We start from the raw sequence: 17,402 nt of genomic DNA, 5'->3' as shown, positions 1-17,402 counted from the left end.
CTTGTCTGGGACAAGGCCTTGACATCCTTTCTAAAGTGGTGCCCAGAATTGGCCACTACTCCAGCTGAGGGCTAACCAGTGCTTTATAAAGGTTTAGCATCGCTTCTTTGCTTTTGTACCCTATGCCTCTCTTTATAAAGTCAAGGAGCCTGTATAGAAACACAGAAGATGGGAGCAGGAGTAGGCCATTCAATGATCATGGCTGATCATCCAAATTCAGTACCTGGTCCCTGCTTTCTCCCCATATCCCTTGATCCCTTTAGCCTTAAGAAATATATCCAACTCCTTCTTGAATATATTTAATGAATTGGCCTCAACTGCCTTCTGTGGTAGAGAATTCCACAGGTTCACCACTCTCTGAAGAAATTCCTCATCTCAGTCCTAAATGGCTTACACCTTATCCTTAGACTGCAACCCCTGGTTCTGGACTCCCCGGCCATCGGGAACATCCTTCCTGCATCTAGTCTGTCTAGTCCTGTTAGAATTTTATAAGCTTCAATGCAATCCCCTCTCATTCTTCTAAACTCCAGCGAGTATAAGCCCAATCGACCCAATCTCTCCTCGTACGTCATTCCTGCCATCCCAGGTATCAGCCTGCTGAATCTTTGCTGCACTCCCTCCATGGCAAGAACATCCTTTAACAGCGCTATCAACTTGTCCTGCCATCTTCAAAGATGTATGTACACAAACCCCAGATCTCTCTTCCTGCACCCCCCCCCCCCCCCCTTAGTTTATATTGCATTTTGGGAGGAAGAATGAGGATATGCATTTCTTTGTTCAATTTCATCTGCCATGTGTCACCAGTGTGTCTTGTGTCCTTCTGAAGTCTGCTACTATTCTCCTCACTGTTTACTCATTTTGAGTTGTCATCTGCAAACTTTGAAATTATGCCCTGTATTCCCAAGTCAAGGTCATAATATAGATCAACAGAGCAGTAGTCCTAATCAACGTTCCCTGTAATTTTTTTTTGGTGCTTGTGGCCCCTTTAAGCGACTGCACAGGCCATTCAAAATACTGCATGTGGTTTTTGCATTGAAAAGCCGGCTACACAGGATGCCTGGAGCGCCGCATGGCCATGCAGCTTACAGAAAACATTGGTCCTAATACTAACACCAGGGAAACACCACTACTTCCCTCTAGCCTGAAACAACCATTCACCATGACTCTCATTTCTGTCCCTTAGTCAATGTTGTCTCCACACTGCCACTGCCCCTTTATTCCCACGGGCTTCACTTTTGCTAATGTTATGTGGCATTTTATCATTCTTTTGAATCCATATATACATCAACTGCACTATCTTCATCAATCCTGTTATTTAATTGAAGAACTCCAATCAAATTTCAGACACTATTTACCTTTAACAAATCTGTTGGCTGTCCTTTATTAAACCATGTTCTTCCAAGTAACAATTAATTTTGTCCTGGATTATGGGCTCTAGAAGTTTTCCCACCACTGATGTTAAGCTGACTGACCTGTAGTTACCTGGTTTATATCTTTCTGGAACAGGTGTAACATTTGCAACACTCCTGTCCTAAGGAGGATTGTGGTCCGTGCCTCTGCTATTTCCACCCTTCCCTCAGCAACCTAGGATGCATCCCATCTGGAACGGGTGACTTTTCTACTTTGAGCATTGCCAACCTTTTAAGTACAACCCTTCTATTTTTATCCTATCCAGTTTCTCTACCCTGACCTCCTTTACTGTGACATATGCAGCATCCTCTTTAATGAAGATTGATGCTAAGTACTTGTTTAGTATCACAGCTATGCCCTCTGCTGCCACAATTTATTTTGGGTCCCTAATTGGTCCCACCCTTTTTACTGTTATAAAATACTTTAGTATTCCCTTTTTGTTACCTAATCTATTCTCAGACATTTTCTTTGCACCTCCTTTCCTCTTTTGGTTCTATTCTCTATTCTGCTTGATTCTCTAATATATGGAACCTGCCATTTATGATCAGTCTTTGTTTCATTTTCATCTTCATTTCTTTAGTCATCAGGGAGCTCTAGCTTTGAACACCCTTCCTTTCCCCTTCGTAGGAATGTCTAGTTTATACCTGATCGATCTCCTCCTCGAAGGCCTTCCATTGCTCATTTACTGTATAATCTGATCTGTTTTCAATCCACCCTTTTCAACTCACTGAAATTAGCCCTCTTCCTGTCTTCCTTTATCATTGCTACCTTTTATTCCTTGTCCTTTTCCATAACTACTCTAAACCTAATGATCTTGTGATCACTGTCAAATGCTCTCCCATTGAAACATACTCCATTTGTCCCACCTTCCCTAGAACTAGATTGAGCACAGCTTGTTGGGCTGGAAAAATACTGATCAAAAAGTTCTCTTGTACACATTTCAGGAACCCCCTCATTTCCCTTTATTATTTTTTCCTCCCCAGTGTATTGGGATAATTGAAGTCTCCCATCATCGGTACTCTCTTGCTTTACCCGTCCCTAATGGGTTAGCTATCCACAGCGTCTCATCTTGTCCAAATCTCAGTTTTAACCTGCATGACAATCATCTTTTGCAGAGGGACTCATGACATCTGCAGACCAACATCTTTTCTAAAGAACTCCCTCTTCCACATAGCCTGTTTTTATTCTGTGGCTGTCAAAAGCACCACTTCTAGACTGGTTGATAGTTGTCTTTCCGATCAGGTCAAATGCAAGACCACATATTTTCAGTTATGGGAGAAAACGAAGACATTGTGGGATATGAGCTCCTAAAACACTGGTAAACACCCTGGGAAATCTTCTAATGCCATACATGAAAATGGAAGTTGACGTAACCAGTGGACTATTTATAAATGGTCAGATCTGTGGAATACAATCCCCAAAACAGGTTTTTAAAAAAACATAATTTGTATTATTCAACCGATCGGAAACTGACCATGTAAATAAAATGCCTTGTGTAACTTTGATTAGCATTCCCCAAAAATCAAACCATGCTTCACAATCAATCCAATTAGTGTGGGGACGTAAAGCTTCCCAGTGTATATATTGGGCTGCTCACACCACTTCGAACAGAGAAAATGCAAATAAAAACAATGCTGGAAATACTCTGGTCAGGCAGCATCTGTGGAGAGAGAGTTAACGTTTCAGGTCCATGACCTTTCGTCAGAACTGCATTCTACAGCTCTGACAAAAGGTCATCGACCTGAAATGTTAACTCTCTCAACAGATACTGCCTGATCTGTTGAATATTTCCAACATCCGCAGTATTTTGCATTTGTATTGGGAATATGCAAATCTGTCTAGACAAAAATAATTTATATGTAAAATTTGAATAAGTCAAAACACCAGAGAATACAAGACCAGTAAGTTATGCAATCCATCTGGCTAGTCCCAAAAGGTGATGCACCTCAATCAACTACTCTCAAATATCTCTTCAATTATTTTTTTTCATTACCTCCATGCACAGCCAAGCTATCACCTTCTGCATAAAATAGTTCAATCTAAACTCTCTGCATCTTCCCTCGTCTAAGCTCGAGTTTATGGCAATCCCAAGCAGTAAGTTAATTGGTTGAACTGTTGAACAACCAGGTCTATATGTTGCAACCTTCACTAATTAATTACACCAGTGACCCTATCTGCTATTTAGATCTGACACTGAACATTGTCAAGGAGACAAACATTTCAGACCATGTCTCCCCAGCGACTTGGCTTGCATTCCACTCCAAACAGTTGCCCCTCGAATCATTGCAGGGGCTGTTTGTTTCTCCATCATTCAAAATGAGCACCTGCTGCTGAATCAATTCTCCCAGTAATTACTGCTCGATTAGCCATTGCTTTTAATTCTAGAAGAAATGTTAAAAGTTGAAGAGGCAACTTTCCATTATTGTGCACTTTCTGAAAGTTTCCTATACAGGCAGGGGATGGCATGCCCTGACATGACTTGTATGAGGGACAGATTCGACACACTGAACATAAGATTTCAGAATCTCACTAGCCTTTTTCTGAAGAGCATCAGCCCAAAGCTTTACGTGAAACTCTGACCGTCATGTGAAGAATGTGTGGAAATGCAGTTGCTTGATGAGGGTGTGCTTTAATACTCTTCAGTGACCCTTTGATGACTTCCTTGTTTGTGATGTCTTTGGAAAAAGACTGAAGACTTTCAAACTGCATTAACCTCTTGTATAGTCTTGCTGATGAGCTTTGTTCTATAGTGGCTTCTACTGCATTGTGAAAAGATATCCTGTATTTGTACAGTTTGAATGGCATTGGTAAAAATGAACACCTGGAGTAATTGAGTACATAGCTTGCTTGGACAATGGGTGAAGCTTAGAATTCTGTAAATGGCCTTTGGAAAGATTCCAACTGCACAGGCTCAAACTGATGGTTTCCATTTCCTTCAGACTTCTGCAGTTTGTGGAATAATTACCTGAATTGTGGATTTGCTGCCATTTTTGCTAACCTCCTTTCTCTCTCCTTCTAGTTCCCACTGGCAAGTAGGAGTGTCAGGTAACAAATGCATGCACAAACTATACATTTGAACCTGTCTTGTGTGTGTTCTGGACTTTGAGAATCGAAAGGTTTTGCTGTGCTTTTGTAAACTTAATTTGCAATTTCCTTGGGTTCTAGTTGTATGCATTTTGAATCATTTATGACAGGGAAAGCTTTACTCCTTCTGGAGTAGAGGTGGGGCCTTGGAACCAGATTTATGGTTTTAAGTAGTTTGCACTGGGCTGCCTAATACAGCTTTCGGCTTAGTTGGATATTACCAGTTCAGTTGAGCCATTCATCAACGTGTCTACCAGAAATGAGGTTTGAAGCAAACGTAGTGTACCCATCCTCCCACTGGTGACGACGGTGGACAGTGTGGCCTGCACAGGTCCACTTCGAATTCTGCACTTGTGACTTTGCTGCTCCAGCTTCAAAACACTGTCTAAAGTTAGCCTTGCTGCTATCTGTGTTGTCATTGGGAAAGCGGGATGGTCCAATTGGACTGGAAGCTGACTAACCAGGTCAATTACTTGTACACTTGTGCAGTTCTTGCTATATGTTTAACAAAAGGCAGCCAGTTTAAGGCTTGAGATGAAATAGTAAAATGTGACCAATCTATTCAGTTTCTAGAGATGCCATCAGTTTTGCTCTTCAATAAATTTGCTAGGTGGTTTGATCAAGGTAGTAAAAGGCCCCCTTAAGTTGGCTTCTCTATATTGCTCCCTTTCCACAGCTGCCAGCAGTGTGATTGCTCCACTCTAAGTATGTTTGTGCAGAGTTAAGTGAAGAACACTCGTTCTGCTGGAGATACTTGTCTTGCGTTCCCCTTGATGGCCGAGCTAATGTTTCAATTGGGGATGCTCTTATTTGATGTAAATAAATGATACGGACAATAGTCAAATTTACTGAGGGTGCCAAATTGGTAAATTATGCGGAATGAGACTGCAGGGGGATATATGTGAGCATATTGACCGATGGGTGGCAAATGCAGTTCAATGTAGAGAAAATACATTTTGGAAGTGAGGAGATTTTAAATGAAGAGGAGTGAGAGCATTTGATGTGCAGATACACTGGTTGCAAAACATGGCAAGGCAAGTAGATAGGACCAGAAAAAGAAACTTGAATCCTTAGATTCATATCTGAGGTATAAAGTACAAAAGCAAGAAAGTAATATTGACCTTGTACAAGCCCTTAGCTAGGCCACAGTTGTTAGCAGTGTTGAGGGGTTAGTTATGAAGGGACTTGGAAAGCTTAGGCCATTTTCATTGGAGCTGAGAAGACTGAGGAATGACCCGATGAAGACCTTCAAGGTTATGATTGGGTAAATTGTACGATTGTTTATATTGGTCAGAGATGATGGAGTGGGCACAAATTGAAGATACTGAAGAAATAATGGAGATTAGGAAACCTTCATGAGGCTAGTTTGAATGGAATTCTCTGCCACAAACTGTTGTAGGGTTGAAGAGTACTTTTAAAAGGGACTATTAACAGGTATAGGCAGAGAGTTTGTGTAGACAGCTCGTGTAGGGGGAGAAACACGACCCCAGACTTGATGGGCTAAATGATTGGTTTCTGTGCTGGGACTTTCTATGACTTGCACCAAAAACTCCATCCAGAAAATTGCAGAATTTAATGATTCTGCGTTTTCTACCCATGGCCGTTGGAAACACCATGAAATGATCAGACTAATGCATGGCTTCCTGTGCCTGCCATTAAACCATCCTCCACCCACTCCAGTCTTCCAGTGCACGTGCTGACAATGTGTAACTTTTGCACATAATATTTAGCAATGGGGGAATCACTGGTGACAATCTTTTTAAAAAATCGTTCCACCAACTTGGAAAAATATCTGGCATTTATAGGGGAAATCCTTAATGGTATTTACAGTGCTGTCATCGGAAATTGCTTGAACACTTGCTGTGTCCCTGCTAGCAGCCACTGAGGAGCAGACTGCATCGCTTCACTTCCCTGTTGTGGGTGCTGCCCTACATCGTAGCACTGCTTGTAAACTTGCTGGCCACAAACTACACTACAAAAGCATCAAGCAAAGGCGCCAGACACTAACTCCTGTCTCACCCTATGGGGTAATGCCGAGGAGGCCAGTAACTTTCCCCTCTGGAGGTTAGAAACTGCTGTTGCTGATGGCCAATCACTTAACATCTCTGTACAACATCCTCTGCTCCCCATTTTAATGGAGGTGTTAACCGGTCTATTTGAAACGGGTTGACGCTCCCTCAAGGTACCAGGAATATAATGCAGACACTTTAACCGATTGTTCACTATCGCCAGCAGCAACTTCTGATCAAGTACCCATGGGCCTTGCCCTTCACCTACAGCTGAGTAGAGACTGGTGTTCCCAGACCCTTCAGTAGGGGGTGGTATGTGAGTAGACTGGATGTTGTCAAAAGTACAAAAACAGAATTTACAGCACAAGCAGGCTATTCTGCCCAACTGGTCTATGCCATTCCCCTGTTATATACCACACTAGGCTGGTGTACATTCCTGTTTTATGCCATTCCCCTGTTATATACCACACTAGGCTGGTGTACATTCCTGTTTTATGCCATGCCCCTGTTGTATGCCACACTAGGCTGGTGTACATTCCTGTTGTATACCATGCCCCTGTTGTATGCCACACTAGGCTGTTGCCGAGACCCATTAGTAAAGATCGTGCTTACTTGTGGACATTGTACCAGCAGTTGAGTTTAACCGTGCATGGTAAATGTTAGGTCAAGTGCTCTAAGCCTGGCTGAGCTTAGCTGTGTTAGTCTCTCCTGTAATGACACTTTTTTTTTGTTCCTGGGATGTGGGCATTGCAGGCAAGGCCAGCATTTATTGCCCATCCCTAATTGCCCTTGAGAAGGTGAGCTGCCGCTGCAGTCTGTGTGGTGAAGGTACTCCCACAGTGCTGTTGGGGAGGGAGTTCCAGGATTTTGATGAAGGATCGGCAATATGTTTCCAAGTCAGGATGGTGTGTGACTTGGAGGGGAGCTGGGAGGTGATGTTCCCATGTGCCTGCTGCCCTTGTCCTTCTAGGTGGTAGTGGTTGCAGATTTGGGAGGTAATGTTGAAAAAGCCTTGGTGAGTTGCTGCAGTTAACCCTACAGAAATAAACTTAAACCTTAAACCACTCCCCAGCTACTCGCCACTCGGCTCCTTTCCCTCGTGCCAACGTCACTTTTTTTGCTCTGCGGTCACTTTTTCCAAAAACTGCCTCTTGAGTTGCCACTCGGGACTGCTCTGCTCTCGCGATGCTCCTTCCGGTGTTCCATCGCACTCCTGACTTGTACCGTGTAGATGGTGGAAAGGCTTTGGGGAGTCAGAAGGCAAGACACTCACTGTGGAATACCCAGCCTCTGACCTCTTGTAGCCACAGTATTTGTGGCTGGTCAATGGTGACTCCCAGGGTGTTGATGGTGGGGGATTTGGCAATAGTTATGCTGTGGAATGTCATGGGGCAGTGGCTAGACTCTTGCTTGTTGAGATAGTCATTGACTGGCACTTGTGTGGAGTGAATATTATTTGCAAATATCAGCCCAAGCCTGAATGTTGTCCAGGTCTTGTTGCATGCGGGCATGGACTGCTTCATTATCTGAGGAGTTGCGAATGGCACTGAACACTGTGCAGTCATCAGCGAACATCCCCACTCCTGACCTTATGATGGAGGGAAGGTCATTAATGAAGCAGCTGAAGATGATTGGGCCAATGACACTGCCCTGAGGAACTCCTGCAGCGATGTCCTGGGGCTGAGATGATTGACCTCCAACAACTGCAACCATCTTCCTTTGTGCTAGGTATGACTCCAGCCAGTGGAGAGTTTTCCCCCGATTCCCATTGACTTCAGTTTTACTAGGGATCCTTGATGCCACACTGACGAATGCTGCCTCGATGTCAAGGGCAGTCACTCTCACCTTGCCTGGAATTCATTCTTTTGCCCATGTTTGGACCAAGGCTATAATGAGGTCGGGAGCCGAGTGGTCCTGGCGGAACCCAAACTCAGCAGCGGTGAAGAGGTTATTGGTGAGTAAGTGCTGCTTGATAGCACTGTTAACGACACCTTCCATCACTTTGCTCATGATTGAGAGTAGACTGATGGGGCAGTAATTGGCTGGATTGGATTTGTCTTGCTTTTTGTGGACAGGACCTACCTAGGCAGTTTTCCACATTGTCAGATAGATGCCAGTGTTGTAGCTGTACTGCAACAGCTTGGCTAGAGATGTGGCTAGTTCTAGAGCACAAGTCTTCAGCACGACAGCTGGGATGTTGTCAGGGCCCAGAGCCTTTGCTGTATCCAGTGCGCTCAGCCGTTTCTTGATCTCACGTGGAGTGAATCGAATTGGCTGAAGACTGGCTTCTGTGATGGTGGGGACCTCAGAAGGAGGCAGAAATGGATCATCCACTCTGCACTTCTGGCTGAAGATGGCTGCAAACGCTTCAGCCTTGTCTTTTGCACTCGCGTGCTGGGCCTGCCCATCATTGAGGATGGGGATATTCATGGAGCCTCCTCCTGTTAGTTGTTTAATTGTCCACCATTCACGACTGGATGTGGCAGGACTGCAGAGCTTTGATCTGATCCAGTGGTTAGGGGATCACTTAGCTCTGTCTTGTAGCATGCTGCTTCTGCTGTTTAGCATGCATGGAGTCCTGTGTTGCAGCTTCCCCAGGTTGGCTCTCCTGTGCTCTTCATTGAACCAGGCTTGTCCCCTGGCTTAATGGTAATGAGGAATATGCTGGGCCATGAGGTTACGGATTGTGGTGGAATACAATTCTGCTGATGACCCACAGCACCTCCATGGATGCCCAGTTTTTGAGCTGCTAGATCTGTTCTGAATCTATCCCATTTAGCAGAGTGGTAATGCCACAGAACATGACAGGACTTTGTCTCCACAAGGACTATGCGGTGGTCATTCCTATCAATACTGTCATGGACAGAGGCATCTGCGACAGGTAGATTGGTGAGGACGAGGTCAAAGGTTTTTCCCTCACACTGGTTCTCTCTCTCCACCTGTCGCAGGCCCAGTTTGGCAGCTATGTCCTTCAGGATGCTGCCAGCTCGGTCAGTAGTGGTACTACAACACTACTGATGGACATTGAAGTCCCCCACTCCGAGTACATTCTGTGCCCTTGCTACCCTCCATGCTTCTTCCAACTGGTGTTCAACATGGAGTACTGATTAATTAGCTGAGGGAGGGCGGTAGGTGGTAATCAGCAGGTGGTTTCCTTGCCCATGCTTGACCTGTAACCGTGAGACTTCATGGGGTCGGGAGTCAATGAGAACTCCCATGGTCACTCCTGGCTGACTACCACTGCCAATTCCTCTGGTCCAGGGATGGTAATGGAGGAGTCTGGGACATTGGCTGAAAGGTATGATTCTGAGTGTGACTCAGGCTGTTGCTTGACTAGTCTGTGGGACAGCTCTCCAACATCTGGGAACTTGTGCCAAAATTGGGTGAGGAGGACTTTACCGGGTCGACTGGGCTGGGTGTGCTGTTGTGTCCAAAGCCGGTGCCTAGGTCGATGCCGGGTGGTCTGTCCAGTTTTATTCATCATACTGTTTTTGTAGTGGTTTTTTTACAACTGAGTGGCTTGCTGGGCCATTTCAGAGGGTAGTTAAAAGGTAACCACATTGCTGTGGGTCTGGAGTCATATAGGCCAGACCGGGTAAGGACAGCAGATTTCCTTCCCTAAAGGACATTGGTGAACCAAATGAGTTTTTACAACAATCCGGTAGTTTCATGGTCACCGTTACTGATACTAGCTTTTTATTCCGGATTTATTTAATTAATTGAATCTAAATTCCCCAGCTGCCGTGGTGGGATTTGAACTTGCGTCTCTGGATTACTAGCCCAGTAACATAACCACTATCCTACCATTCCCGGCATACCACTTCATCAAAGTGCATCAACCTTCTCCAGCTGATAGTCCAATAATCGGCTGGTTTTGCTGTTGTGCTGATCGTCCTATTGTGCTGCATTGTAAATGTTCCCTTCCTGCACTACCAGCTCCTTTTCGTAATAAGAATTTCGAGTGAGATTATGACTCTCTCCCCTCCCTGATTTAACTTATTACATGCGATGCACCTAGCCGATCTTTCACTGTTGATCTGTTTTCGACCGGCCCTTTAAACTATGTTCAAAGGTAATTTCTGCTGGAGAAATGAGTTCTTGCCCTCTCCCGCTCGTCATAACGGAGTGGTGTGTCGGGGAGGGAGGGGCTCTGTGTATAATAAAGCATTGCTGTGTGGAGGTCCATTGGGATCCAATCTGCAATAACACATTGGACTGTATTTTCAGAGAATTGAGGCAGAAACACCAGAAAGATGGGCAGTGAGGCCTCCTGCCCTGATCTGGATGTTCCTCCGTGTTCCTGCTGTTGCCTGCCTCTTCCCCCATCCCCCCACATGCAAGTGTTGGAGCCTTTCCTTCCTCAACCCATCTTACCCCCACTCCTTGGGACCAACGGGTGAAAGATGGCGGGAGGCCTGGGGTGGTGTCTGTAATAACCTGAAGTCTCCTGATCGAGAAGGGCCTATAGCGACCTCTTCTCCACTGTCAAATAGGCCTTGGAGAGACCTGCTGCTTTATAAAAACTGCTATAATTTTCACCTTGGGGGCTCCTGCCACTTTATGCAGTGGTCCATGCCAGCTCTCTGTACAGTAATCCAGTCAGTTCCATTCCCCTGCTGTAGCCCTGCAAGTTTATTTCTCTCCAAGTGCCTATCCAATTTCCTTTTGCAATCATTGATCATCTCCACTTCCACCACCCTCGTCGGCAGCAAGTTCCAGGTCATTAACACTTGCTGCGTGATAAAGTCCTTCCTTGCATCTCCTGCCCAAAACCTTAAATCTATGTCCTCTTGTCCTTATACCATCAGCTAATGGGAACAGCCTTTCTGTCTGTCTATCTTATCCAAACCTGTCAATCTTGTACACCTCTCAAATCTCTCCTCCACCTACTTTGCTTCCAAGGAGAACAACCCAAGCTTCTCCAACCTAACCTTGTAGCTAAAATCCCTGGAACTATTTTGTTTCATATTCTCTATCTCCCTCATCCAAGGAGTCCTGGCTTTGGTTCCCCTTCCTTTCTCTCTTGTTGGAATGTACCCAAAACATCTCCTTAAAGAACATCCATTGTTCAGTTAGTCTTTCCTGTCCATCTTTGGTTCTATTTTACACTAGCTAGATCCCATTGAAGTTAGCCCTCTTCTGATTTAGAAGTTCCTCGCTCTCCATTACTAATCTAAACCTTCTAATACAATGATCACTCTTACCTGTGTTCTCCCACAGACACTTGGCCCACCTCATTCCCCAGCACTAGATCCAGCAATGCCTCCTTCCTAGTTGGGCCAAGAACATATTGGTCATAGAAGTTCTCCTGAACACATTTCAGAAATTCCTCCCCCTCCTTTCCTTTTACTCTTACAGAATCCCAATTGATATTTGGATAATTAAAGTCCCCCAATATCACCACTAGTTCTTGAACAACTTTGATTTCCCTGCAGATTTGCTCCTGTATCTCTCTCTATTTGGAGGCCCATAGAATATCCCCAATAGCGTGATCATACCCTTTTTGCATCTCAACTCTAACCAAATGGATGCTGTCCTTGCCCCCTCAAGGACATCCTCTCTTTCCAACACTACAATGTCTTCCCTAATCAGAACTGCCATCCCACCTCCCTTTTTCCTACCCCTATCTTTGCTCAACACCTTGTATCTGTGAATATTAAGCACCCAGTCCTCACCATTTTTAAGCCACGTTTCCGTTATTGCCACTACATCATATTCCCACACGGCTAGTTGTGCTTGTAGCTCACCAACCTTATTCACCATATTTTGTGCATTTACATACATGCATTCCAAACCTGACTTTGTATTCCTTGTAGACCACCTTGGTCTGCTACTATCTAATATGGTACTACTCCCTTCTCTAGTATTATCCAACACTCTCCCTCCTTTATACAACACATTCCTATTTTGTTTAAACCCTCCCCAACCATACTAGTGAACCTCCCTGCAAGGACATTGGTCCCAGTCCTGTTGAGGAGCAACCTGTCCCTTTTTTGAATAGGTGCCTCCTGCCCCAGAACTGGTCCCAATGCCCCAAGAATCTGAAGCCCTCCCTCCTGCACCATGCCTCAAGCCAAGCATTGATCCTATCTTTCAGTTTCTACTCTCGCTGGCATGTGGCACTGGGAGTAATCCAGAGATTACTGCCTTTTGAGGTCCTACTTTTTAAACTTCCTCCCTAGTTCCTGAAAGTCTGACTGTCGGACCTCAATACCCTCTGTCATTGGCACTGACGTATACCACAACTTCTGCCTCACTCCCTTCCACCTGCATCCTCTCCGTGATGTCCTTTACCCTGGCACCAGGCAGGCAACACACCATGAGGGACTCACGGTGACAGTTACAGAAACGCCTGTCAGTCCCCCCCTAACTATGGAATCTCCTATAATGACCATTTCTATGCTGTGCTGTCGTCTCTCCGCCCCGGTGCAGTCCTGTGCCTATTGGTGCCATGGTCTAGACTGCACTCCTTCAAGGTGTCGTCACTCCCAGCAGTCTCCAATGCTGCGTACCAGTTTGAGTGACACACGCTGGAGACTCCTGCACTTCCTGCCTCTTCCTAGTCTTCTGGGTGACCACCCATTTACTACCCTGAACTCTCTCTGCCTGTGGGGTGGCCACCTCCTGGAATGTACGGTCCAGGAAACTCTCAGCCTCCCAGATGCTCAGCAGTGACTCCAGCTGCCCCTCAAGCTTGGAAACCTTGAGCTTGAGCAGCTGGAAACACTTCCTACACACATGGTCCCCCAAGACACATGAAGGGCCCTGCAGTTCCCACATGGTGCAGGAATTGCAAGCAACAGGCATCCAGCTGCCCATTCATGATCTAAAAAATGTCTCTTCCCCTCTTTCAGAAGCTAATTAGTATCTTGTTTAAACTATTAATTATAATGAATGACTCCGCTCACGGATGTCGCTGTCTTGTGCTCCCTCTCTCGGACTGCTCCTTGCTTTTTTAAAATGCAAGAAAAGCACTGCTGCCCTCAATGCACCACATTCCCTCACTCTCCAAATTCCGAGTTTAGTGCTCTGTCGAACTGGACTCTGTGCTACCTACTTATAGCGGTAAGTTCCTTCTTACCTCTGGCAGCCCGCCCTGTGTGGCCAGGTAACCCTGTACTGCAGGGAGCCCGCCCTGTGTGGCCAGGTAACCCTGTACTGCAGGGAGCCCGCCCTGTGGCCAGGTAACCTCGTACTGCAGGGAGCCCGCCCTGTGTGGCCAGGTAACCTCGTACTGCAGGGAGCCTGCCCTGTGTGGCCAGGTAACCCTGTACTGCAGGGAGCCTGCCCTGTGGCCAGGTAACCTCGTACTGCAGGGATCCCACCCTGTGTGGCCAGGTAACCTCGTACTGCAGGGATCCCACCCTGTGTGGCCAGGTAACCCTGTACTGCAGGGAGCCCGCCCTGTGGCCAGGTAACCTCGTACTGCAGGGATCCCACCCTGTGTGGCCAGGTAACCTCATACTGCAGGGAGCCTGCCCTGTGTGGCCAGGTAACCTCGTACTGCAGGGATCCCACCCTGTGTGGCCAGGTAACCCTGTACTGCAGGGAGCCCGCCCTGTGTGGCCAGGTAACCTCGTACTGCAGGGATCCCACCCTGTGTGGCCAGGTAACCCTGTACTGCAGGGAGCCCGCCCTGTGTGGCCAGGTAACCTCGTACTGCAGGGATCCCACCCTGTGTGGCCAGGTAACCTCGTACTGCAGGGATCCCACCCTGTGTGGCCAGGTAACCTCGTACTGCAGGGAGCCTGCCCTGTGTGGCCAGGTAACCCTGTACTGCAGGGATCCCACCCTGTGTGGCCAGGTAACCTCGTACTGCAGGGAGCCTGCCCTGTGTGGCCAGGTAACCTCGTACTGCAGGGAGCCTGCCCTGTGTGGCCAGGTAACCTCGTACTGCAGGGAGCCTGCCCTGTGGCCAGGTAACCTCGTACTGCAGGGAGCCCACCCTGTGTGGCCAGGTAACCTCATACTGCAGGGAGCCTGCCCTGTGGCCAGGTAACCTCGTACTGCAGGGAGCCCACCCTGTGTGGCCAGGTAACCTCATACTGCAGGGAGCCCGCCCTGTGGCCAGGTAACCTCGTACTGCAGGGAGCCTGCCCTGTGTGGCCAGGTAACCTCGTACTGCAGGGAGCCCGCCCTGTGGCCAGGTAACCTCGTACTGCAGGGAGCCTGCCCTGTGTGGCCAGGTAACCCTGTACTGCAGGGAGCCTGCCCTGTGTGGCCAGGTAACCTCGTACTGCAGGGAGCCCGCCCTGTGGCCAGGTAACCTCGTACTGCAGGGAGCCTGCCCTGTGTGGCCAGGTAACCCTGTACTGCAGGGAGCCCGCCCTGTGTGGCCAGGTAACCCTGTACTGCAGGGAGCCTGCCCTGTGTGGCCAGGTAACCTCGTACTGCAGGGAGCCTGCCCTGTGTGGCCAGGTAACCTCGTACTGCAGGGAGCCCGCCCTGTGTGGCCAGGTAACCTCATACTGCAGGGAGCCCGCCCTGTGTGGCCAGGTAACCTCGTACTGCAGGGAGCCCGCCCTGTGTGGCCAGGTAACCTCATACTGCAGGGAGCCCGCCCTGTGTGGCCAGGTAACCTCATACTGCAGGGAGCCTGCCCTGTGTGGCCAGGTAACCTCGTACTGCAGGGAGCCCGCCCTGTGTGGCCAGGTAACCTCGTACTGCAGGGAGCCCGCCCTGTGGCCAGGTAACCTCGTACTGCAGGGAGCCTGCCCTGTGTGGCCAGGTAACCCTGTACTGCAGGGAGCCCGCCCTGTGTGGCCAGGTAACCCTGTACTGCAGGGAGCCTGCCCTGTGTGGCCAGGTAACCCTGTACTGCAGGGAGTCTGCCCTGTGTGGCCAGGTAACCTCGTACTGCAGGGAGCCCGCCCTGTGTGGCCAGGTAACCCTGTACTGCAGGGAGTCTGCCCTGTGTGGCCAGGTAACCTCGTACTGCAGGGATCCCACCCTGTGTGGCCAGGTAACCTCGTACTGCAGGGAGCCCGCCCTGTGTGGCCAGGTAACCCTGTACTGCAGGGAGTCTGCCCTGTGTGGCCAGGTAACCCTGTACTGCAGGGAGCCCGCCCTGTGGCCAGGTAACCTCGTACTGCAGGGAGCCCGCCCTGTGTGGCCAGGTAACCCTGTACTGCAGGGAGCCCGCCCTGTGTGGCCAGGTAACCCTGTACTGCAGGGAGCCTGCCCTGTGTGGCCAGGTAACCCTGTACTGCAGGGAGCCTGCCCTGTGTGGCCAGGTAACCTCGTACTGCAGGGAGCCCGCCCTGTGTGGCCAGGTAACCCTGTACTGCAGGGAGCCCGCCCTGTGTGGCCAGGTAACCCTGTACTGCAGGGAGCCTGCCCTGTGTGGCCAGGTAACTCTGTACTGCAGGGAGCCTGCCCTGTGTGGCCAGGTAACTCTGTACTGCAGGGAGCCTGCCCTGTGTGGCCAGGTAACCCTGTACTGCAGGGAGCTTGCCCTGTGTGGCCAGGTAACCTCGTACTGCAGGGAGCTCGCCCTGTGTGGCCAGGTAACCCTGTACTGCAGGGAGCCCGCCCTGTGTGGCCAGGTAACCCTGTACTGCAGGGAGCCTGCCCTGTGTGGCCAGGTAACCCTGTACTGCAGGGAGCCCGCCCTGTGTGGCCAGGTAACCTCGTACTGCAGGGAGCCTGCCCTGTGTGGCCAGGTAACCTCATACTGCAGGGAGCCTGCCCTGTGTGGCCAGGTAACCTCGTACTGCAGGGAGCCTGCCCTGTGTGGCCAGGTAACCTCGGCCCAGTGAATTGGGATTAGAGACTGGCAGATGTCCCACCCCATTGGAAACGGGTAAACTCAGCCTGTCATCTCATCGGGATATTCGGTTTGAAGCTTCACTGAGACTGAAATGCCTGCCTGCTCCGGAGAGCATCCAGCTGCTGTTGCTGTCCTTGCAGATGCTACAGGGGAAAAGGGGGCTCCATTCTGTGTGTGCAGTTCTATTTATCAAATGACCATCACGCTAGATTGCAGGCAGCCCTATTTTAAATGCTGTGCATTGTCTTGTCTAGTTTTGCATTACTGTACATGCATGCCAGTGGTTAGATCATAACTTTCAAATAGATTTGTTTAATAAATTAAACTATGAATTTAAATTTGTATCACCTCATTCCTGCTTCGAGAGGCTGTAGATTCTCTGTCTTAACTGTTGTGCTTTTTTCAGACAACAGTGAAATTGAAAACAAAGAGGCGGCCCAGGGAAAGACAGCAGAGTCCATGCCCAGCCCAGTAACACCTACTCAACCTGCATCATTTCGGCCCAGAAAAATCCCGCCTGGTGGTGCCTCCAGCCTTGTTCTGGGATAAACACACCATTTACTTCATTATCTGAGTTGCAGACTGAATAAATGTGTTTAATTTTATTGTGAACTACAAAGTTTGAGCCCTACTTTTTGTTTTGTACTAGCACTTTACATTTTACAGCTCCATAGGTGCCAGCTCCATTTCCTAAAGTGCACCAAACATGAGGCCTGCTGGGAAAGGCATGAGTGATTCCTCCCTGTGATGTATGTTGATATGTTTGTGTTTCATATGTGACTTCAGACTAAATTCTGGCATTTTGGACTTTGTATTTGGGACTATCAGAGTATGTTTTGTCATGCAAATAAAAATTGTTCTCCAAATTGGACTTTGACTTCATCCTTCAGCCCATTGACTATAACCTGCCCACAGCAGCAACTTTAGAGCAAGAGTGACTGCCAAGTATCTAAAATAGAGGGAGCAGGTGAGAGCTGAGTTAACAATTGGCTATCAGATGAGCCTTGTATTCTGTCGCGGTATATGAGGTGTTTGCACCTCCTTTTGTTAAGAGCAATATCGAAAGTCTTGGACAGACTTGGGCCTTGGTTCAGGCAAAAAGTGTTTTGCAGGAAAAGAGCAAACCAAGC

At 48.0% G+C, this 17,402-nt stretch overlaps 1 protein-coding gene across 2 annotated transcripts in view; it reads left to right on the top strand.

The window, feature by feature from the left end:
• Positions 1-17,138, top strand: part of LOC147102557 (jupiter microtubule associated homolog 1-like) — a 43,368-nt gene extending 26,230 nt beyond the window's left edge. For both annotated transcript variants that reach the window (XM_085963206.1, XM_085963205.1), the window contains exon 5: positions 16,679-17,138. In XM_085963206.1, coding sequence (XP_085819332.1) covers positions 16,679-16,821 — 143 coding nt within the window. In that variant the 3' untranslated portion in view covers positions 16,822-17,138. The remainder of the gene's footprint in view (positions 1-16,678) is intronic.
• Positions 17,139-17,402: the final 264 nt, after the last annotated feature.

The sequence above is a fragment of the Somniosus microcephalus genome, chromosome 21, assembly GCF_052327205.1.
Source record: "Somniosus microcephalus isolate GS21.2 chromosome 21, FLI_Smic_1.0, whole genome shotgun sequence".
Taxonomy (NCBI): Eukaryota; Metazoa; Chordata; class Chondrichthyes; order Squaliformes; family Somniosidae; genus Somniosus; species Somniosus microcephalus.
The sequence above is the reverse complement of the archived record's forward strand: the minus strand, read 5'-3'. Positions and strand labels throughout refer to the sequence as shown.